We start from the raw sequence: 22,476 nt of genomic DNA, 5'->3' as shown, positions 1-22,476 counted from the left end.
AGCCGGCTGAGAAACGTCAGACTTTCAGTGGAAATTTTACGATGTGACTGCTTTTCGGCCAGTTCGACCAATACCGTTTCGGTTTGTTGATGTTTTGAAAACGGTGGGCTGCGCGCTCGAAATTAGCTGAATCTGAACCAGATTAAACCATTAAACCAGAATATTATTTTTAAAGTTGATGAGTTGAACTGAAATGGAGGCAGAACCGGGAATTATCCGCAAGTTAGACGAAGTCGTGGTCAACCGAATCGCAGCTGGTGAAATCATCCAGCGTCCGGCAAATGCCCTCAAGGAGATGATCGAAAATAGTCTGGACGCGAAATCCACAAGCATTCAGGTGGTGGTCAAAGTGGGTGGTCTCAAGTCGCTCCAGATCCAGGACAACGGAACCGGCATCCGGCGGGAAGATCTGGACATTGTGTGCGAACGGTTCACCACCTCGAAGTTGCAAAAGTTTGAAGATCTGTCGTCGATCGATACGTATGGATTCGGGGAGGCCCTGGCCAGTATCAGTCACGTGGCCCACTTGACTATCACGACCAAGACTAAGCAGGACAAGTGCGCGTACAAGGCTTCATACGAAGATGGTAAGTTAAAGGGGACGGTCAAACCGTGCGCCGGAAATCAGGGAACGCAAATAACCGTCGAAGACCTCTTCTACAATGTCCCCTTGCGGAAGCAATCCCTGAAAGCGCCCAACGAAGAGTTTCAAAGAATCTCCGACGTTGTCAGCAAGTACGCCGTCCACAACCCACAAACCGGTTTCCTGCTCAAGAAGTTCGGTGAAAACGCTGCAATTCGAACGCAGGCCAAATCTACCGTTGAAAACAACATTAAACTAATCTACGGCGGTTCAATCGGTAAAGCCCTGCTCAAAATCGCCATCGACGACCCCATTCTCCAGCTTAAAGTCGACGGTCACATAACCGACGTCAACTTCTCCCTGAAAAAGGGAATCTTCCTCCTGTTCATCAACCACCGCGCCGTCGAATCCGCAAACCTCAAAAAAGCCATCGACAACATCTACTCGTCCTACCTTCCCAAAGGATGCGCTCCCTTCTCTATCTCTCACTGGAACTCGATCCCAACAACGTGGACGTAAACGTGCACCCGACCAAGCACGAAGTTCACTTTCTCCACGAAGACGAATGTGTCGAAAAGATCAAAGAAGCGGTCGAGCGAGCCCTGCTCGGGGGAAATGCGTCGCGAACATTCTATCAGCAGGCGCTTCTTCCGGGGGCGAGTGCTCCGGCGGATACAACCAAAGCAAATGACACCACGCGGCTCGATTACAAGTTTGTGCGCACCGACCACAACGACCAAAAGCTGGAAAAGTTCTTCGGGACGACGGCGGTCGCGAGGAGGGAAAGTTCCGGCGATGTCATCGGCAAGAAGGCGAAGCAGCGACCGGTCAAGTGAGTAGTTTTGGTTCATTTTAAACAGTGGTGCTTAAGTAGGATGTGTACTTTGGCCGACATTTCTAGCTTTCAAATATTCAATTCAATTCAATAGTGTTTTTATTAGAATTTAACTGTTCTGCTCCAGGATGTTACATTTGCAATTCAGAGATTTGGAGAACCTTTCAACTGAGATCAATTCATAAGCCTTTGCAGGGGAGGATACATATTTCTACGTTTAGATTTTGCTAACTGGGTGTTCTTTTAGGGAAAATAATTTTTGAGAAAAAACCCCTAGATCTATGTTTGGCTTAAAAACTAATATCACAGTTGTTGGCGGAGGAGTGCTTCGATGAGCGGATTCGTTGACATCCCACACGAAGTCCTGAAGGTTCTCGTTGCCCTTTCGATGCTTGCATCAACGGTGTCGACGCCGGCCAGCTTGTGTAGATCGTCGGTCGGGTACCACGGGTCCAGGTTGTGCACCATCTTGAGCAGCTTATTCTGCTTCACCTGGAGTCGCTTACGGTGCGATTTGGCGCAGTTGCCCCAGACCGCAGCAGCGTAGGTCAGCATTGGACGGATGATGCACTTGACCACTAGCGACTTGTTCTTGATGCTCAGCTTCGACCGCCGATTCAGCAGGGAGTAGAGCGCTTTGGTGGACCGATCCACCTTCCCGATGATGTAGTTCACGTGCTTGTCGTACTTTAGCTTCTTGTCATGCACCACTCCCAGGTACGTGACTTCGTCGTCCCACGTTGCAGGCTGGCCGTTGACGCTGATCGATCTGCGGGGAAGGTGCCGAACAGCACGCCTCCTGGTGAAGAAGATGGACTGGGTTTTCCCAGCGTTCAGCTTGATGCGCCACTTCCGCTGAAACTCCTCGAGGTTGTTCTGTGTCGCTTGTAGGTGGGTGACGACGATCTTCGGGTCCTTGTCCGATGCCAAGTATGCAGTGTCATCCGCAAAGAATGCGTACGACACTCCATCGATCATCGGCACGTCGGAGGTGAGGATGTTGTAGAGAGTCGGGCTCAGCACTGATCCTTGGGGCACGCCGAAGGGGATGTTGTGGACGGAAGAACGTTCGCCATTCACCGTCACCGTAAACGAACGATTTGTCAGGAACGACTCGACGATCTTGACCAGGAATGGCTGGAGGTTCGAGCGGAAGAGCTTGTAGACCACGGCGTCCTGCCACACGGAGTCGTAGGCTTTTCGACGTCGAGAAGGATCATGCCGGTTGACTTCCCCGCCAGGAAACCGCGCTTCACCATCTCCGAGATACGGGCGAGTTGGTGCACCGTTGAGTGCCCCGGCTTGAAGCCGAACTGCTCGTGTGGAATGAGTTGCTCCGTCTCCAGGTGACGGTTTATCCGGACGAGGATCACCCGTTCCAGGAGTTTGCTCAGGCTGCTCAAAGGCTGATCGGGCGGTAGTTACCTGGATTGGTTATGTCCTTGTTCGCCTTTGGGATGGCGATCACGTTCGCGTGTTTCCAGCCGGCCGGAAAGTAGCCCAAGGCCAGGCAAGCGTTGAAGATTTTGGTCAGGACAACCAACCCTTTTCTTGGCAGCTGCTTGAGGCACGTATTCCGGATTCCGTCTTGCCCAGGAGACTTCCGGTTTTTGAGCGTGCGGATGATCGCCTTGACCTCTTTCGGTTTGACAAGGGCGGCCGGAGGCACGGGAGGAGTTGTCGCTCGGATGTGGCCAAGCGCGTTCTCCACAGCAGGGGATCACCTGGTTGCTCGTTGTTGTGGGCAGCGGCGATGCACTAGCGAGCGCTTCGGCTTTCGCTGAAGGGCTCGCTACGAGGTCTCCGTTGACGTTCAGCGGGGGACTGTATTTGACCGTGTTCCGGAGGTTGCGGGTAAGCTTCCAGAACTTGTTGCTGCCGTTGTCCAGCGTCCTTAGTAAGGAGCCGAAATTTTTGTAGCGGTGTTCGGCGCTTTTGGTGCTGATGACGTTGTTCAGGTGGGTCACCACCGCTCCGATGAGCGGGTCACGTCTTCGGATGAACTGCCTACGCCGTACGTTCCTCAGCCGGATTAGCAGCTTCAGCTCGTCGGGAATTTCTTTCTTCTGAGGTAGGATCCTACGCGAAGGGACAGCGGATTCCTCAGCAGCTTTCAGGATGGCGGTGAACTTGTCGATGGCGTCGTCGATTTTCTCCGAGCGATCCAAATCGTTGATCCAGCTTGCGTTAAGGTCGACCTCCCGCTCGATCGAGCGAGCAAATGTACTCAGTTCGCTCTGTCGAAGCATCGGACGAGTCTTCCAGCCGGGGCGACTGGAACGTCAGCGTCGATCTTAAAAGTGACCGGCAGATGGTCCGACGACAGTTCGACGTGCGTTATCGGCTTCGACATCTGCACCAGGTTGTTTGAGATGACCAGGTCCAGCGTGGAAGGCCTCCCTCGTCCAGCGGGGCAGCGGGTGGGAGTATCCGGAGCGTGTATGTAGATGTCCTTGGACTCGTACTCTTGGTGCAAGATTTGTCCTGCTTTGTTGGCCCTGGCACAGTTCCACATCCTATGTCGCGCGTTCAGGTCACCCACCAGGAAGACTGAGCCATCGATGCTGCTGAGCTGCCGTATTTCGCGTCGGAATTGACAAAGCGTTGCCCTGCGGGTCGAGCCAGGGTAGTAAACAGCAACGATGTTCACTGGTTCGGGATCCACATTGATCGTGACCCCAACGGACTCGATTGCCCGGGTCGAAGTTTCGAGCTTGGAGTACTTTATCCCGTTACGCACCAGAAGTGCAACTCCTCCCCCTCGAGCAGCATCCGGTGAGTTACGGTCCGCGCGAACAATGGTGTAGCTTTCGTGGTACACCGAGTTGTTGAGCTGCAGCCAGGTCTCCGTGATTGCAGCGATGTCGATTTCGTGAGCTTCGAGGAAGTGGAAAAATTCCACAACCTTGTTGCGGATGGAACGGCAGTTCCAATTCATCACCTTCAGCGAGCTAAGGTTGGCCATTATAAACAAACTTGATAATGAGCTCGCTGAGGGCGAGGAATTGCATGGCCTTCGACTGGCAATTCGAAAGCCTAGTGAAGAGTTCACTGGCTAGGCACATGAACTCCTCGACGGTGAACAAGGTTGACGACTCGGGCTGGCCCTGCACTGCTTGCGAGTACGAGACCCCAGGATTCGCGATGCTGCCGAGCAGCTGGCTCAAGTCGCCACCTTGTGGCCTGGGGGCAGGCGCAGGAACTGCAGACACCTTCGGAAGGTTGCTTCTGCTGGCGGGACTCGTTTTCTTCTTTGCCTTCAAGTCCTGCAGGTACTTGAGGCGGGTGGGGCAACCCTTGTAGTTCGCTGTGTGATTTTGGCTGCAGTTAGCACAACGGATTTGTGAGCGGTCGTCGTTGACCACGACGTCGGCTCGCGCGGGAGTGCGCATGCGGTCGTCTGGTGGCGCTCACCACACTTCACGCACTTGGCCTCCAGATGGCAGTTTCTCATCCCGTGGCCGTACTGCTGGCACCGGAAACACTGGACGACGTCCGACTTCTTCTTGGAGTAGTGCCTCCAACGGACGATCACGTTGAACAGCGCCTTGATTTGTTGCAGCTCCTGAAGTTTCACGGTTCCCTTCTCAAACTGCAGCAGGTATAGCGCGTAATCACCGTGCTTCGATTTCCCCATCTGACGCACACTTGTGGGACGAAGAAACACATCTTCGAGTTCCCGCCTAACTTCTTCTACCGGAAACACTGGCAATCCGGAAAGGACGATTTTCACCGGGGTTTCATCACTGGTCCCGTGGGTGTAGAACTGGACATTTGCCTGCTTCAAAGTACTCACCACAGAAGTAAAGTGGGATTTAGTCGACACCCTGATCTGGATGTACCCTTTGTTTACCCGCAGGTGATAATCGTCGGCGCCCAGCTGGGTTGTTGACATCAGTCGATTAAGCGCTGGGACACTGGAACCGTGGACGAAAATCGGCGGACAGCGTATTTTTGCGGGAGCAGGAGGCGGATTTTTCATTACTACCAGCAGCATCACCACCAGCAGCACCATCACCAACGGCAAAAGTTCCACCACCGCCGCCATTGTTTACGTTTTCTGCCTCATCGCCGGAGATGTCGAAGTCGAGCATCTCGAACTGATTCGCCGTCGGGAATCCTCCGGAAGACCTCCCGGGTTGGGTCAGTGGCCGATGTTCGTTGAGCTGGTCCGAAATCGATGAGATACCGCCGGTGGAATTTCTTCGGCGGCGTCTCGAAGACGGCGGCGTCACCACCTTTTCTTTCTGCTGTTTGCGGGCCTTCTTGTAGTCCACCCGCTGCACGATCTGCGATGCACTATCCCGGCCGGAATCGCCTTCGCCGGGCAGCGGCGGCGGCTTGGGCTGCTTTCGTTTCCCCAGGGTGCTGGGTAACACACCGGGAGCACTAATAAATTAACTTTCGCGAGAGCTACAATTCGACGACGATGTTTACGCGCCGACGGTGACAGCTCGAATGGCTTTCAAATATTCGCAATTCGCAATTTTCAGTGTAAGAACGGGCCTTGACCGATCTTATGCACTTAGTTCCCGACGAACACCCACTGCCCTTACACCTACATCTCACCCTTGCTCTGAGTCAGTACGAGCAGCACGCTAGAACACGCTTTGAGTGTTCGTGCCAGGCATGCACACCTTCTTTTCCGGTTACGCATTTTAATTCGGCCGGGGGTGGTACATTGCGTAGGGTTTGATGTAAGTATAAGCGCCTAACCATTTATAGTGTGCCTATTAACTTTCATTAAAGCAAAAACTGTTCAAAAACTAATTGTTATTTTACTGTGTATTGTTTTCTCCTGAAATCTTTCCTAGCGTCGAGCCGTGTTAATAATGAAGATCGAAGTAATCAATGACAATCGGTGATCATTAACTTTAAGTTTTCCGTTCAATAAAACTTCATTCCACATTTAACTTTCCCCACAACCAGTCGTATTTTCCCTCGCTCTCTCTAGGTTATGGGCCCAGGTGTGGGTGGAAAGTGTCTAAGCTTCTAGAAGATTGAAAATTTTCGCAAGAAGTTTCCGCAAGAATTTGAAACAGAAGTTCACGCAAGCAGTTTCCCTCAAGAACCGTTTTCCTCAAGAATGGCGCACGCTACAGGACCATCTCCGGTCGTCGAACGATTGCTCGGCAGGGAGAATTGGTGCACGTGGAAATTCGGTATGCAGACCTACTTGGAAACGGAGGAGCTGTGGGAAGCTGTGGAACCGAACCTGAAGGATGACGGTACGCCTGAAGCAATTCCGAAGGCGAAGGACCGTAAAGCTCGAGGAAAGATTATTCTTGGCCTCGACCCTTCGTTGTACGTCCATGTCCAGGGGACAACAACGGCCAAAGGCGCTGGGACAAGCTGGAGCAGACCTACGAAGACAACGGATTGACGCGTCGCTGGGGTCTCCTGCACAAGCTGATGACAACGAACTTGGCCAACTCCGTATCCATGGAGGCGTACGTGACGAGAATGGTTGCTACCGCAAACCAACTCGGTGGTGTCGGATTCCCGATTTCGGAAGAATGGGTTGGAATGCTGCTGCTTGCTGGCCTGCCTCAAAGCTACAAGCCGATGGTGATGGCGCTACAAAACTCTGGCTCGAAGATTACGGGCGACCTGATCAAGACAAAGTTGCTGCAGGAGGATCACGAGCCGACGGAGACCATCGAACCAGCGTTTGCGGTGAAGGGCAAGCCGAGCTACAAGCAGGAGAATATTGGTAAGCAGCAGTCCAAGGGTCCAAAGTGCCATTCCTGTCACAAGTTTGGACATCGCGCGGGATTGTCCGCCAAATCGTCGTCGAAACCGCCGGAGAGAAAAGGTGGTAGCAAGCCAGGTCGTGCATTTGGTGCCGTGCTGACGACGATGGACGAGATGAAGAGTGAGGACTGGTTCTTCGATTCCGGAGCCACTTGCCATCTCACCCGGACGAAGTCGTTGCTGCGTGACGCTCATCAAGCAGATGGGAAGATGTTCGCCGCAAACAAAGGCGAAATGCAGGTCGTCGCGGAGGGCACTGCCGTGCTACATCCGATCTGTGGAGAAGAGATCGACGTCAACGGAGTGCAGCTGATTCCAGAACTGGTAGTCAATCTACTGTCGGTAGGTAAAATCGTCGATAGTGGCCACACCGTTGTTTTCGGCCAGAAGGGCTGTGAAGTGCTCGATCTCGAGGGCACGTGCATCGCGACCGGAAGTCGCTCGAACGGACTATTCAAGCTGGAACAGGACGTACCCAAGGTGCTGGTGTCAGCCGACAACCGTTGAGCTGTGGCACAAGCGTACCGGTCATTTGTCAATCAAGAACTTGACCAGATTGCGCAACGGCATGGTGACTGGAGTCAATTCCTGGAGTCTGATAGTGCTGCTGGCTGCAAAATCTGTCCCATGGGGCGACAGACCAGGCTGCCTTTCAACAAGAGTGGAACCAGAGCGACCGAGGTGCTTGAGTTGGTGCATTCCGATATCTGCGGACCAATGGAGCAGGTATCCATCGGTGGAAGTCGATATTACATCACTTTCATCGACGATCGGACGAGGAAGATGTTCATCTACTTCCTGCGTCACAAATCCGAAGAAGAGGTGACTCGCTGCTTCAAGGACTTTCACAGCATGGCAGAGAGGCAGACAGGACACAAGCTGAAGGTTTTGCGTACGGACAACGGGACGGAGTACAAAAACAAGGGTTTCGAGAAGCTCCTGAGTCAGCTGGGGATTCGCCACCAGACCACCGTTGAGTACACACCCGAGCAAAACGGTCTAGCGGAGAGGGCCAACCGGACGATCGTCGAGAAGGCACGTTGCTTGCTATTCGAGGCCAACTTGCCGAAGACGTTTTGGGCGGAAGCAGCTGCTGTTGCCGTGTATTTGATCAACCGATCTCCGTGCACGGGGATTCAGACGACACCAGAAGAAGCCTGGACTGGTCGTAAACCGGATCTGTCCAATTTGCGAGTGTTTGGGACGACAACGATGGCCCATGTCCCGAAACAGAAGCGGCGCAAATGGGATCCGAAGGCGGTTGAATGTATCCTGATCGGGTACGACGAGGAGACGAAGGGCTATCGTCTCTACAACGTGAAATCGAAGCAGATCTTCATGAGCCGGGACGTGACTTTCCTCGATGAAGGATTGGCGGATCGCGACGGAAGGACAACTCTCAAAGTAACCAACGGGCCACAATCGACGTACGTGAGGTTGGACTTTGAAGAACTTGTTCAAGAACCAGAACCTGTTCAAGAGCCGGAACCTGTTCTAGAGCCGGAACCTGTTCAAGAACCGGAACCTGCTCAAGAATTCGAGCAAGTGGAAGAAGAGGAGGCATCCGATACAAGTTCGGACGAGTTCGAGGATGCTGATGACTCCGTGACACTTCCTGCGCTCCCGCCGCGACAATATTCACATCCGCCCCAGTCACAGGCGTTGAGGCGCAGCGGTAGGGCGCGCAATCCCTGGCAAGTATAAAGATTTCAATGTCCAGTGCAGTGGTAAGCGCTCTTCGCGTGTTTCAGATGCCCCGATGATGGACGGACCGTCCACTTCAGCTGCCCGACGAGAGAATGCTGCCAGCACTGCACCCCCGTCGTCATCAAATCAAAGACCAGTTGACGACGTTTTCCAACATGGGTTGATGCTCAACGATAGGGGGTGCCCACCCCACGGCAAGTATTCCCATGTTGATGTCCACGATGGCGATACTGGTTCCAACTGTTCACAGCGCAATCTCGATGATCCGTGTACACACCAAGAAGCATTGACACGTGACGATTCCGACCGCTGGAGACGTGCGATGCAGGAGGAGTACGATGCTCTCATCAGCAACGGGACCTGGGAGATGACGGAACTACCAGCTGATCGGAAGGCGATTCGATGCAAATGGGTGTACAAGACGAAGGTTGACGCTGACGGCAAGGTGGATCGATACAAGGCAAGGCTGGTGATCAAAGCTCTCAGCGAAAGGGGTGGATTATGAAGAAACCTATTCCCCGTGGTTCGTCATAGTTCCCTGCGATACCTCTTTGCGCTCGCTGCCAGGATGAATCTCCAGATCGACCAGATGGATGCCATCACCGCGTTCCTCCAAGGTGAGCTGACCGAGGAAATCTATATGGAACAGCCGCCCTGTTTTGACGACCAAGACAAGACGAAGGTTTGCCGACTCAAGAAGGCACTCTACGGCTTGAAGCAGTCCAGCCGCGTGTGGAACCTCAAGCTGGATGCTGCGTTGAAGAAGTTTGGTCTGACTTGTGCCGACTACGACCCGTGCGTATACTACAAGGTCGTCGGAGAGAAGGTTCTGTTTCTTGCGCTGTACGTGGATGACTTGCTGATCTTCAGCAACTGCAAGCGCTGGAGGAAGGAGGTCAAGGATCAACTTTGTGGTGAATTTCGGATGAAGAATATTGGCCCAGCTAAGCACGTCTTGGGCATTCGTGTTTCAAGGACCAAGGACTCCGTTTCACTGGACCAAGAGGCGTACGTTGAGTCTGTGTTGGCTCGTTTCCAGATGTCCAACTGCAAGCCGGTTGCCACACCGATGAACGCCGCCGAAAATCTGACCAAGTCGATGGAACCAACCGATCATGAAGAAGCCAAGCGGATGGCGAACGTACCCTACAAGGAGGCAGTGGGCTGCCTGATGTATCTGGGACAGTGCACCCGTCCAGATATATGCCACGCCGTGAACGTTCTGTGCCGCTTCAACGACAACCCCGGAGACAAGCACTGGAACGCCGTCAAACACCTGATGCGGTACCTGCGAGGGACATCGAAGTTCAAGTTGACGTATCGGAAGGACGGTAACGCAGACATCAAGGGGTACACGGATGCTGATTGGGCCGCAGACTGCGAGGGCCGGAAGTCTGTAACGGGATACGTTTTCATCGCGCAAGGTGGAGCTATTTCGTGGTGCAGCAAACGACAACAAACCGTGGCGTTGTCAACCTGCGAGGCGGAGTACATGGCCTTGTCTGCCACAGTACAAGAAGCTTTGTGGTGGAAACGTCTACGCGCCCGGATCGAGAAGAATGAGGAGATCGTCATCTACTGCGACAACCAGAGCGCCATAGCCGTTTCGAAGAACGGTGGTTTCCACTCAGAACGAAACACATTGACATTCGTCACCACTTTATACGGGACACACTAGATCGTGGCGATGTCGAGATTACCTATATCAACACCGAAGGGCAGGTAGCCGATGGATTGACCAAGCCTTTACAGAAGCAGAAACTGGAGTTACATCGCGCTGCTATGGGACTTCAAGATCACTGATTGAGGAGGAGTAATGAAGATCGAAGTAATCAATGACAATCGGTGATCATTAACTTTAAGTTTTCCGTTCAATAAAACTTCATTCCACATTTAACTTTCCCACAACCAGTCGTATTTTCCCTCGCTCTCTCTAGAGTTAATATGTTGCTATTTCTTATGTCGCGGTGTTTTGTTACAATTTTTGGTCCTAAGCATTTTATAAAAGTTTTTCAAAAGTACAATAGTAATATTTGTGTTAATCCTTTAATCATTCCATAAATTGAGTAAGGGCTCGAACCTCACTTGCTTAAGAAAAAGGTTAAATTTTTAAAACAATGGACAGTAAAGGAAATTTACTATGTAAAGAATCAATGGTAAAAGAAGATAGTAATTTATGAAGTAGATAAAGAAATTGACAATAGTTAATAAATTGACGTAACAAACAAGCTTAGATTGTATTGAAGGCAATTTACAGGGAAGATGAGAAGTTATTCAAATAGATAAATAAAGAAAAGGCACATGATAAACAACACAACAGTGGCAGTGCGTGGCCGAATGGGTTCGATTCCCATCTGCTGCAACCTTCCATCGGATGGAGAAGTAAAATGTCGGTCCCGGCCTTGGTTGTTAGGCCGTTAAGTCATTCCAGGTGTAGGAGTCGTCTCCATGTCATAAGTACAAACAACACACCAAACCAAGCCTACTCCGGTGGAATCGCTGGCGGCGGTTGGACTCGCAATCCAAAGGTCGTCAGGTTTGGGTGCTCTCCCCATTCAAGCCTTCGGACTCCTAGGTTCGAGCAGAAACTTGCAATAGAGACCACAAAGACCCGGGGTCGTTAATGTGGATGGTTTGACATGATAAACAAAATTGACATCGCTGCCAAATTAAGGGAAAGCAGACAGTTTGTTACAGCAGCATCAATTGGTAAAGAGTGGAAAAGCGTTGAGAAATAAGAGAATCAAATGAGTAAAATCGAAATCAAATGGAGGGTAGTAAACAGAAGCCGCGTTAGAAAATCAGTGAAACAAAATAAACAGAAGATAGGTGGTAGCTAAGAATGAAGAGAAGAGAAACCCCGTTGTGCGATGTTTCAGGTACATCCACAGCAGTTGACTCAACATACTGCGAATCAAAACAATACCGTCTACAATCACTAATTACTTCCCTTTCCACATTGACGCTCTTTCTTACTCTGACCCTCGCTGGTCAAAGGTTTACGAGTCGTTTCCACAGGCCACCAGCTAGGTTACACCTTGTCATCATGATGACTAAACCAAGCCAACGTGGAGGTAGAAAATAGGACACTTGCTAGGAACCAGAGCCATGCTGTTTTGTCCAAACAGCACTACGGATGTAGTTGGGCTCTTCCGGCATGTTCCTCGCCTGGGTGTTGTCAACCGACGAGTATCATCAGTATCATGCACCCTTGGCCTGCAACATTTCTAGCTTTCAAATATATTTATAAAATTATTTATTTATATATTCACTTTAACGTCCCCCTGCTCATGCAGGCCAAAGATTGATACCTAAGAGCATGCAACGGCACTGACCTTGTTGCGTGCTCTTCGGTTGACATCCAGGTAAGGAACATCCTGGAAGGAGCGCAACTAACTACACCCGTAGTTATGTTAGATCATCCGAATTATCTTGATCAGAACAGTACCGCTCTGGTTTCTTCGAAGTGTCCTATTTTCTTACATCCACGTTGGCTTGGTTTTCATGATGACCTAGCTGGTGGCCTGTGGAAACGGATCGTAAACCTTTGACCACCGCGGGTCAGAGTCGAGACGGCTAAAAGAAAGGGGTGTGACAATGTGGGAAAGGGAAGTTATTTGTGATTGTAGACGGTATTGTTTTGATTCGCAGTATGTTGAGTCAACTGCTGTGGATGTACCTCAACGTCGCAGATCGGGGATTCTCTTTTCATTCTCAGCTACCACCTATCTTCTATTTTTGTGCTCTACTGATTCTCACTTCTTGCAGGCCAAGGGCGAATGATGCTGATGATACCTCTTCAGTTGACGCTCAGGCGAGGAACATCCTGGAAGGAGCGTCACTGACTACGTCCGTAGTCCTGTTAGATCATCCGAATTATCTTGATCAGAACAGTATAGCTCTGGTTGCTTGCAAGCAGACATGCATCGGCACTATGAGCTCTTTTTAACGGCACTCAGCTTGTTCTAGATGGCATTTTCGTTTAAAGTTATGCTTGTTGCTAGGTAAAAATCTCTTGTTTGTGGCTTGCATAATGTGTAGAAAACATTGGTTCATTGGAAAACCCGATTTTAGCTATATTTTCATGTAAATGTTCTCTTAAGCTCTCAAGAAGAACTTCTTAAAAGCTCTTTGAGTGCAATTAAGAGTTCTTAACCTATATCTGAGTTGGGTTTCAAAATAATCTCTCAGGGTCTTCGGGAGCCTCAAAGATAAGCGTAATTAGCGTATTCTAATCACTGGCACAACATGCTGGGCATCTTCTACGTCAAATGCCAAACAAGTTCTTCTAAAAGAGGAGTTAGAGCGGATGCATGTCTGTTTGCAAGTGTCCTATTTTCTTACTTCCACGTTGGCTTGGTTTTTATGATGACCTAGCTGGTGGCCTGTGGAAACGGCTCGTAAACCGCGGGTCAGATTCGAGACGGCTAAAAAAAAAGGATGGGTCAAGGCCCGTTCTTACACTGAAAATTGCGAATTGCGTTGATGTTGATGCTTCACTTTTTTAAGGCAGACAAGGGAAATTCTCCACGGTATCCCTAAACAAAGTTTGCTTGGAGTTTGACTGGTTTTGGGAAGGTAAAAGTTCCAGGACAAGTTTAGGAAACGTCTAAAGCGCTACCTGGTAACGACGTTGATGTCCGAGAGATGTCTCGTTGACAAAAATATTATAGTCAGAGTGATTAATTTTCGAAAAAAAAATCTCTCGCTTTCTTTTCAGAGAAACCAAACTGACCAGCGTGCTAAACCTGCGCAAAGCGGTCGAGGACGCGTGCGATCTGGACCTGCGCAAAATTTTCAGCGAGCTCACCTTTGTCGGCGTCATCGATCGCCGGAAGGCCCTCATCCAGTACGACACCAAGATGTTCCTCACCTCGACTCGGGTGCTGTGCCAAGAGTTGTGCTACCAAATGCTGCTGTTCAACTTTGGCAATCTCGGTGCGATTAGCTTGAGTCCAGCGATTTCGGTAGCCGAGTTGGCCTCGCTAGCGCTGCAGGATCCGGACAACGGCTGGACCGAGGAGGACGGTCCGATCGCGGAGCTGGCGGAACGAATCGTCGAGATTTTGGTGAGCAAAGCGCCGATCATGAGGGTATTTTGGGCTGAGCATTAGCGAGGAGGGTCTGCTGGAGTCGATTCCAGTGGTGATTGAAGATTATACGCCGTCGGTTGTCCATCTGGCGACGTACGTGCTCCGGCTGGCGACGGAGGTCGAGTGGGACGACGAGCAGGAGTGCTTCCAGTCGTTCTGCCGTGAAACCGCAGAGTATTATGCAAAGATTGCTCTAACTAAAGAGGACCAGGAATACAAGTGGGAAACGGAACATGCTATCTATCCGGCCATCAAACAGTATCTGTTGCCACCGACATCGTTCGGGAAGAACGGAACCATCTTGCAAGTAGCGAATCTGCCCGAACTTTATCGAGTATTCGAAAGGTGTTAATTTAAATAAAGCTTTATTGTTCCATTTTTAAGTAGTCTAATACAAAGCCGGCTGGCAAAGCCGCTTTTCCTTATTCGCATTCTTCACGTGCTCCTTGAGCATGTTCATAATTTCGTTGTCGTACTCCTGCGGCGTCGGCTTCACTCCGGTCGCCCAGTAGAAGATGTCCCAATCGTTCGTGGGCATATTGATCAGGGTGTCGTACAGCTTGGTCTGCCGCGCGTCCAGCGACTCCAGATACTTGGCCGCAAACGTGCTCAGCAGCAGACCGTTCTCGAGCATGCCGCGCTTCCGAGATTGGTACAGCAAGCTGGAAAGAACCTCAGATTTATAAACTCATTCAACCCCAGCAAGAAAATTACTTAATTTACCGAGATTTCTGCAACTTCAAAGGTTCATTGTGCTTCTCCTTGTAGATTGGGATCGGGAGCGACTTGTCCTCCAGGTCGATCATTGGCGGGGGTCGTTCTCCTTCACCGGCCAACGAAACGCGGCTTGTTCCGATGGTACGAAGGGACCATCCGACCGCGGTTGAGCCTCGAAGGGCACAACAGCGGGACTTTATAAGGGAAATAATTATCACGTTAAGTAGATTATAACGCAAGAAATGCGAGATTAAACTCACCAAGCAGAATGAAGCCATTTTAACGCGGATTTTAATTGCAACACGTTATGTAAAAGCGACTGGCGCTGATTTTTCTCCCAAAACACGACGCAATTTCACAACAGAAATTTGCAGAAGTTTTTTAGAAAATGAGCACAAAAGAGAAATGTCAAAAATGGCATCGGTCGGTGAGGTCGAAAAAAGCTCTAATCGCAATCTTTGACTGTTTGAGATATCACAGACTTGGTACGGAAAGATGAAACACTTAAAAGTAAAAATAGCGAAATATATGCAGAAATTGTTCTGGAGAAAAACCATTCGGCCCAAGCAAACTATTTTTGAAAAATTCAAAATTTACGTGATTCTAGGGACCCCAAACTTTATGCTGCCCCTCGAGTTGAGCCTGCTCAGTCATTTTTGTCATTTTTTGTAAGTCAGTGTTATTTAAGGGAGGTATCTATTTTCTTAAAAAAAACTGTATCATATCAAATTCGGAGCCATAAAAGAGACTTTGAAACGTAGATTTAAGCTTTTAAATCGTATCAAGGGTTAATAATACGCAGTTCTAAAGAAAAGAGGTCAAGAAACACCTTTACGAACAGCAAAAGAAATGAGAGGTAGCGATTTCTTAAGGCTTTTCTTCATCCTCTCTGATTTGCCTTCACACAAAAAAATACTGTCATTTTAAAAAGATCGTTCGTTGGATTAAAAGTTCGCATTGGTGAATACCCGTAGAAAGTTCAAACTTTTTAATTTGAAAGTTGGAAAGTTTTTGATACTACCATGCATTTCTGGAACAAAATCGTTGTATCGGTAAAAGTTTGTTACTTTTACTATAAGAAGAAACTTTTTATGGCAGGAATAAATAATAATTAACATTACAGTGATGATTTTCACAAATGTGATGGATTTTATTTCAATATTTTAATAGTAAAATAGTAAGTTTTCGTTTTTTTTTTGTATTTAGCGCACCGTTAGCTGTACCTATTCTTACAGTACGCCACTGGTCACGTCCCAGGCTGAGCAGGTTACGGATGGATGGATGGATAACGCCACCAAACACCCAAGCTTCCTTCTTACCCATTTCGTGAAACAGTCCAAGTCCTGACTACGGCCGCGTTCAGTTTTGATTTTCGTCGTGGACCACCACTCACTAACCACCGAAATCACCTAAACTTTTTTTTTACATTTTGGACTTAGGCGTATACGGTTACACGAGTACGACAAAATGAAAGAAATTATCCAGTTGAAGCTTTTTAATCAGTTAGCAATGAGATTTAAAAAAACTGTAGCAGTCGCAGGCTTCATTTTCAAAACAAGAAAAAAAATCTAAGGTTGCAAATTTTGACCACCTTTTATTTCAAGAGTAAGTTACTTTTCTCATTACTGTAATATTTTTTTGTGTGTAGCTTTTAACCTGCAGGATAAAAGTGTCCATAGACACGCACCACAGTACACTGTAACTGAAAATCGCACTTTGCTGAGTTCGTTTTCGCACCTCCCCATACGATTTTTTCAGTTCAACTACGATTACACTCAGCAAAGTGCATATTTGGGATGTGTATACAGTAGTTGTTCGGTAACTGGGTTACAGTTAAAAAGCAGACAAACGTCAAAAAACCAAAACAACCCTAATAGAATCGGTGTGCCTAACAATTAATTTCCCATTTAGTGAAAGCTATTTGTGTTATAGTTCGCTATACCACAAATCATTTGTCTCTATATGAGAAATTAGTTGTTAGGCACTCTGACCAAAATGACCGAGGGGTTAAGGGATGCAAAAATTATATTCAATAAATTAAAAAATCTTTTTTCAAACTTTTGTTTGATTTAAAGTTACAATTAAAGAAATATGAAAAGTAAGAATTGTAAATAAATTTGAGCAACTTTTATTTTTATATTTCATCTGGAAAATATTATTCATCGGTGGTCCCCTCGTTATTATTTGTTCAGCCCAGTTAACGAGCAACATTCGGTGACTGGGCTACGTTCTCAGCCCAGTTACCGAACAACTACCGTAATCTGGGGTGACTTTGATAGGATTTGTTTTTGGAATATTTTCCAACAGGTAAGGTTTTTCTCAAGATTATTATTTTTAAAACATGTACTGGGGTAGGCCACACAAAGTCCATGCACTATTTTGGAAAAAGTTTTTTAATAGTGTTTAGAAAAATAGTTACGTTAAAAATTCTTAGTTTCAATTCCGGGGTGACTTTGATAGTCATAGTTTTTCTGGTTGAAATCATATTTAAGATGTTCAAACTTTATTTGTACGTTAAATGTACCATCACTAAAGTAGCTAATATAGTTTTTCAGAAAAAAAATCAATGTTTATATTTAGTTAACTAAGTGTATAAGCTTTTAACAAAATACATATAAATTTTAGGTAAAATTGTTAAAAAGTCGGAATTTTGCCTGATGTTTATTAAAACTAGTTTTGTTTATAAAATTATCGATTTATATTGTATTTTATACTGAATTAGAAGCAAGAATCACAAGTTTTCAAATTTTACATGAAATTTGTACAACTGAAATTGCTTATAAATATGGAGATTTTTTTTAAGTTGTGTTTCAAAAACACATATTATTTATTATTTACAAACTTACTTAACCTTCTCCTAGTGGAAAATTGTCCAAGGAATCCGAAAATGCATTCCGTTTTCCGATTCAAAATCATGTTCATTGAGAAAATCATGACACTTTGAGAAGTTAAAAAAACTATAGTTAACTAACTTTTGAATCTTTTCAAAAAATTAAGAACAGTTCTTCTTGAGGTACTTTGAATACTTTCTTACCCGTGTTCTTACCACAGTCAGTATGATTCTAAACCTTTCCGTAAGTATTTTAATTGTACTCTTCATTTTGCTGAAAAATTGCGAACCTATCAAAGTTACCCCGGCTAACAAAGTCACCCCGTTTTACGGTACTGTATTTTCTGGCTGTGTGTCGAATTAGGTGCAAAATTTTCAATAAGGCTTTCTAGTCAGAAATGTACCAATACATTCAAAGTATGTTTATATTACTGTAAGGTACGCACTTCGGAAGTAATCGGTCAAGAAAAAATTCAAATGGGCAGCAGCGGTAGCGAAAGCAAGTCAGAGAGGGTGAAGAAAAGCCCCAAGAAAACATTCCCTCTTTTTTTCTGCCGTTCGTAAAGCTGTTTCTTGACCCCTTTCCTTCCGGTCTGCGTACTAGCCTTACAGCTGGACGATTGTTTGCATCAGGTTTCCTATCTCTTTCTAGCAAAAGTTTTTGTCGGGCGCCTTCTAGCTGGTTTTTTTGACTGACCGCCCGATATGTCAGCCAACATACTTCGCAGGGCTGTGACAGCTCGAGCTCGATCATTGTTTGCAACAGGACAATGTGACGAGAAATTCGTCATTTTTGGGTTTAATTATATTTTTTCACTGGGTCTAGAAAAAGCCTTATACCAACTTAGCAAATTGGGTCCTAAAATGAAGCATAGATTGCTGATTAGGATGTAACAAAAATGACTTTTTGGCGGGCATTCAGGGGTTTGTTCCGGTGGGCATACTGAGCCTAAATCCCAAATATGAGCTTGATTGGACGTAACAGGAGCTGGCGCTCCGCCCTTCAATTTTAAATGGGATTTAACCCGTAAAAAAAGATTTTTTCAAAAATGTCTCTTTTTGAGGCGTTTTGGCCACCAATGCGTTTACCAAAAACATCACTGGCGTGTAGGCCAGATCCTTGCGCATCTTTTGGTATATATAACATTAAAGTTTGGAGCATCCTGGAGCTCGGTACAGATCTTCAAAGTTTGGCATTTTTCAAAAATCGGCCCCGGCAAAAGATATGCGTCACCTCGCGACGCCCGAGACGCCATTTGATTTTGCTGGGACCGATTTTTCGAAAAATGCCAAACTTTGAAGGTCTGTACCGAGCTCCAGGATGCTCCAAACTTTAATGTTATATATACCAAAGATGCGCAAGCATCTAGCCTACACGCCAGTGATGTTTTTGGTAAACGCATTGGTGGCCAAAACGCCTCAAAAGTGACATTTTGAAAAATCTTTTTACGGGTTAAATCCCATTTAAAATTGAAGGGCGGAGCGCCAGCTGTTACGTCAATCAAGCTCATATTTGGGATTTAAATAAACCTGAATGCCCGCTTTTTGTTACATCCTATTGCTGATATTATTGTTTACAGCGATAAAGCATTTTTCTGAGTACAATGACCCTTTGTACAACCACAAAGAGTTTAAAATGGATTTTTAAATCAATTTTGAAAAATTAACCTCGCGGTCCTTCTTGACAGAAAAGCTCCTACTTGACAGCTCGTTCCAAGGGGACCATAGTTGATCCATCGAAAAAATGTTGTCCTGTAAAAAAATTGCATTAAAATGAAAATAGTGATCAGAAATGGTTTTTAATCGTGTTTTTACCGTTGTACATAAAATTGACATAGGGCTTTAGTACCCAATTTCCTAAATTCGGCCACCCATAATTCTGCGAAATGTCCAACTCCTTCTATCGAGACGCACGGTGTCAGTGTCGACCGCACGCGCCTTTCGACCTACCCCGTATAGTTCCTGTTTTTGTTCTTTGCTTCTTTCATCCTTGACATTCTCGACAACATTACATCACGGTAGGTTCAAAGGTAAACAAACCGCATTTTGTGAGTTTCTGTTCGCTAGTCAAGTTTAAAGCAAAAATTAAGCGGGTTTCAATGAATGTTGGATATAAAAGTTAAAGTTTAGCATGTTTACCGCGATAAGAGCACAAAGTTTGCCGGCGATTGTCCCACTCGTTCGCCGGTACTGCGTTCCGGTTGTGAACATTTTCGACAGAAAGGTGAAACGACTGCAGCGCGAGCGAGCCGCCAAAAGGTTTGAACTATTTTAAGTAAACTTAGTCAACTTTGTAATTTAAGCGGTTTCTTTGTAGCGATGACGTCGCACTGTACGACTACATCAAGGAAGAGGTCGGTTACCGGCTTTCGGATCGGATCTTCGACGTGAAGCGCGTGTTCAAGAATGCGGTTGATTTGGGCGCCGGCCGGGGCTACGTGACGAACCACGTGCTTGGGGAGACGGTCGAGCAGCTGACGGCGGTGGACCTGAGCCCGACGATGCTTGCGCAGATCAAGGGAACACCCGGGTTGGACTTCCGGGTGCGCGAGATGGACGAGGAGAAGTTTGACTTTGAGGCGGACAGTTTGGATTTGTGGTGTCGAGTTTGAGCTTGCATTGGATCAACGATCTTCCGGCGTGCTTCCGGGCGGTCAATCGTGCGTTGAGGCCGGATGGCGTGTTCATCGGGGCGATGTTCGGCGGGGAGACGCTGTACGAGCTGCGATCGTCGCTGCAACTGGCCGAGGTCGAGCGGAGAGGTGGGATTTCGCCGCATTTGTCGCCGTTCACGCAGATTCGGGACGTCGGGATGTTGCTGAACCGGGCGAACTTTAACATGCTGACGATTGACACGGACGAGATCGTGGTGGGGTTTCCGTCGATGTTTGAGCTTATGTGGGATTTGAAGGGGATGGCCGAAAGTAATGCTGCGTTTAACAGAGCGCTGCACATTAGCCGCGAAACAATGATGGCCGCGGCCGCGATTTACAAAGACATGTACTCGAAGGAGGGCGGAGTGACGGCCACGTTTCAGGTCATCTACTTTGTGGGGTGGAAGCCGTGCGCGAGTCAACCGAAACCGTTGGAACGTGGCTCGGCGAACGTTTCGTTGAAGGACCTCGGGAAGATCATGGACCCCAAGAATGTCAACAAAAAGTGAGCGCCGTGTTGGTCTGTTGTTACAAACTTTATTGGATACTGTTTGTAGGTACGTTTTCTAGACATTATTACGAGAAAAGGAACAATCCTGCGGTTGGAAATGAAAAGGAAATCTGAATAAACGTAAATCCGCTGAGCGCGTACAAAATCGTGGATCGAATCCAAAGGTTTTTCTCTGAGTATAAATAGCTTGATTACACCATCATCATCCATCCCTCTCTCGATAGTTTTCTCGAAACTAAGTACATACGTAGATTGGCTGTTGCCTTGTAAAGTTTTCCCTCCTTTATCGCTCAAAACTCACAGTCTTGAATTCTTCCCTGATCTACACACACAAAACTACACCTTCTTAATACGATTTCATTTTATAACGTCTAAATAAAAGCAATAAACAGACAAAATTGAACAAAAATGTTACGATACAAAGAAAAAAAAAGTTCGGGGCAGTCGATAAAGACAAAAGCATTTTAAAGTAACTTGGCGCGCGCACGTGCATTTAAATGAAAAAAGAACCTCACAAAATAAACCCGGGAAGGATCTGGAAGCAGACGCCGCTGCTCAGCCTGTTGCGGGCATGATGGCCTCCGCCACCACCCCAACCGCCGCCGCCGCCGTCCTTCCGTTCTCCTCCTCTCAGGATTCGTACATCAGCCGTTGGTAATGCGGATAAATCTCGCTGGTCGGCACGTGCAGACTAAACTCGAGCGCCACCAGCACGGCAAACTCGGACGCAATCAGCTCCTTGCGGCTCAGCCGGAACACGTTCTCCGTTTTCTGCCAAAAGAGAGAGAGAAAAAAATCACTAAACATTTTCTACCAACTTCTTCAGGCTTCTTCAACCCACCTCGATCAAACTCTTCAGCACCTCGCCCTTGACGTCGTTCAGCTTGGCGCTCAGCAGCATGCAGGCGCCCGCGCACAGCTTTCGGTTCTCCTTGTTGATCAGGTTCAGCAGGATCAGCTTCTCAAAGTACACGTACGCGACCGAGATGGTGAGGAAGTCGATGCGCGAGTCCAGCTTGTTGATGCGCTTCATCTCGCGCTTGATGCTGAGAAAGAGAGAGAGAGAGAGAGAGAGAGAGAGAAAAATGTATGATTTTTTTCTTGTTTTTAACGCGTTTATGTAAATTTTACTGGACGTTTGCATTTTATGCGAATAAAAAAAAGGGCTTGTAGATGAAACTTCAACGTCAACAGCGATTCTGAACCATTAAAGCCGGTTTGGCTCAAATTAACACAGAGTTTTTTATTAGCGTGATCTGTTTTGCCAAAAGTTTTAGTCGCGTGACCATTTTTTGATCAAAATCCCACCGCACTCACAGACATTCGATCAGAATTTGAGTTGATAAGTATAAATAAAGGTGGGTCTAGAAGGTCGAATTAAGGATAAGGAGTTCAATATTTCGACGGTAACATTTTAAATGGCATCATGTACATTTTGACACTTTCTGGGTTATTGTATATTTTGAAAGTACTTCTAATAAGCTACCTCTCCACCAAAAATGAGCAAAAGTTACTTCAGTAAAGTCTGTTTAATCATGATTTTAAATAAAGTAACATAAACAAAATCTCTGCCATCAGCAGTCCCTGTTTATATAGCCCTGCCAACCTGTCAAACAAAGGCTACATAAACCTCGTGACGAAAAAAAAGCAACATGAAAAAAGCGCCATGTACATTCAGCGAAGAAAAACGAATCATAACAAAGCGCCCCCTCAGTGCATCTCCAGCGCTGGGTGCAAACATCGAAGCAAAGCTAATTTGCCCGACGTCAACCCCATCGCGGTAGCTGTCGCG

General features: G+C 47.3%; 4 protein-coding genes across 4 annotated transcripts; 2 read left to right on the top strand and 2 right to left on the bottom strand.

The window, feature by feature from the left end:
* Positions 1–84: 84 nt before the first annotated feature.
* On the top strand, positions 85–14,355 carry LOC6054066 (DNA mismatch repair protein Mlh1). The gene is given in 4 exon segments (XM_038253118.1): positions 85–1,058; positions 1,061–1,415; positions 13,600–13,971; positions 13,973–14,355. Coding segments are annotated over 4 exon segments (1,944 nt in total). The 5' UTR covers positions 85–193; the 3' UTR covers positions 14,325–14,355.
* On the bottom strand, positions 14,321–15,072 carry LOC6054062 (succinate dehydrogenase assembly factor 2, mitochondrial). The gene is made up of 3 exons (XM_001870006.2): positions 14,950–15,072; positions 14,696–14,883; positions 14,321–14,634 (listed from the first exon to the last, which is right to left on the bottom strand). The coding sequence occupies exons 1-3, from the start codon at positions 14,965–14,967 to the stop codon at positions 14,361–14,363; spliced, it is 480 nt and encodes a 159-aa protein (XP_001870041.1). The 5' UTR covers positions 14,968–15,072; the 3' UTR covers positions 14,321–14,360.
* Positions 15,073–19,514: 4,442 nt separating this feature from the next.
* On the top strand, positions 19,515–20,841 carry LOC119767530 (arginine-hydroxylase NDUFAF5, mitochondrial-like). The gene is given in 3 exon segments (XM_038256331.1): positions 19,515–19,778; positions 19,837–20,111; positions 20,114–20,841. Coding segments are annotated over 3 exon segments (972 nt in total). The 5' UTR covers positions 19,515–19,650; the 3' UTR covers positions 20,683–20,841.
* Positions 20,842–21,289: 448 nt separating this feature from the next.
* Positions 21,290–21,753, bottom strand: LOC6054063 (CDK5 and ABL1 enzyme substrate 1). Its single transcript, XM_001870008.2, has 2 exons — positions 21,526–21,753; positions 21,290–21,455 (listed from the first exon to the last, which is right to left on the bottom strand). Exons 1-2 carry the CDS (start codon positions 21,715–21,717, stop codon positions 21,315–21,317), a joined length of 333 nt encoding a protein of 110 aa, XP_001870043.1. The 5' UTR covers positions 21,718–21,753; the 3' UTR covers positions 21,290–21,314.
* Positions 21,754–22,476: the final 723 nt, after the last annotated feature.

The sequence above is a fragment of the Culex quinquefasciatus genome, chromosome 2, assembly GCF_015732765.1.
Source record: "Culex quinquefasciatus strain JHB chromosome 2, VPISU_Cqui_1.0_pri_paternal, whole genome shotgun sequence".
NCBI classification, from domain to species: Eukaryota; Metazoa; Arthropoda; class Insecta; order Diptera; family Culicidae; genus Culex; species Culex quinquefasciatus.
The sequence above is the reverse complement of the archived record's forward strand: the minus strand, read 5'-3'. Positions and strand labels throughout refer to the sequence as shown.

Coding starts and splice junctions, on each gene's coding strand:
- LOC6054062 (XM_001870006.2), bottom strand. Junction 14,635..14,695: donor TTGAAGTTGCAGAAATCTCG/GTAAATTAAGTA, acceptor GGTTCTTTCCAG/CTTGCTGTACCAATCTCGGA.
- LOC6054063 (XM_001870008.2), bottom strand. CDS start 21,717: ATGAAGCGCATCAACAAGCTGGACTCGCGCATCGACTTCCTCACCATC. Junction 21,456..21,525: donor TGCTGAAGAGTTTGATCGAG/GTGGGTTGAAGA, acceptor CTCTTTTGGCAG/AAAACGGAGAACGTGTTCCG.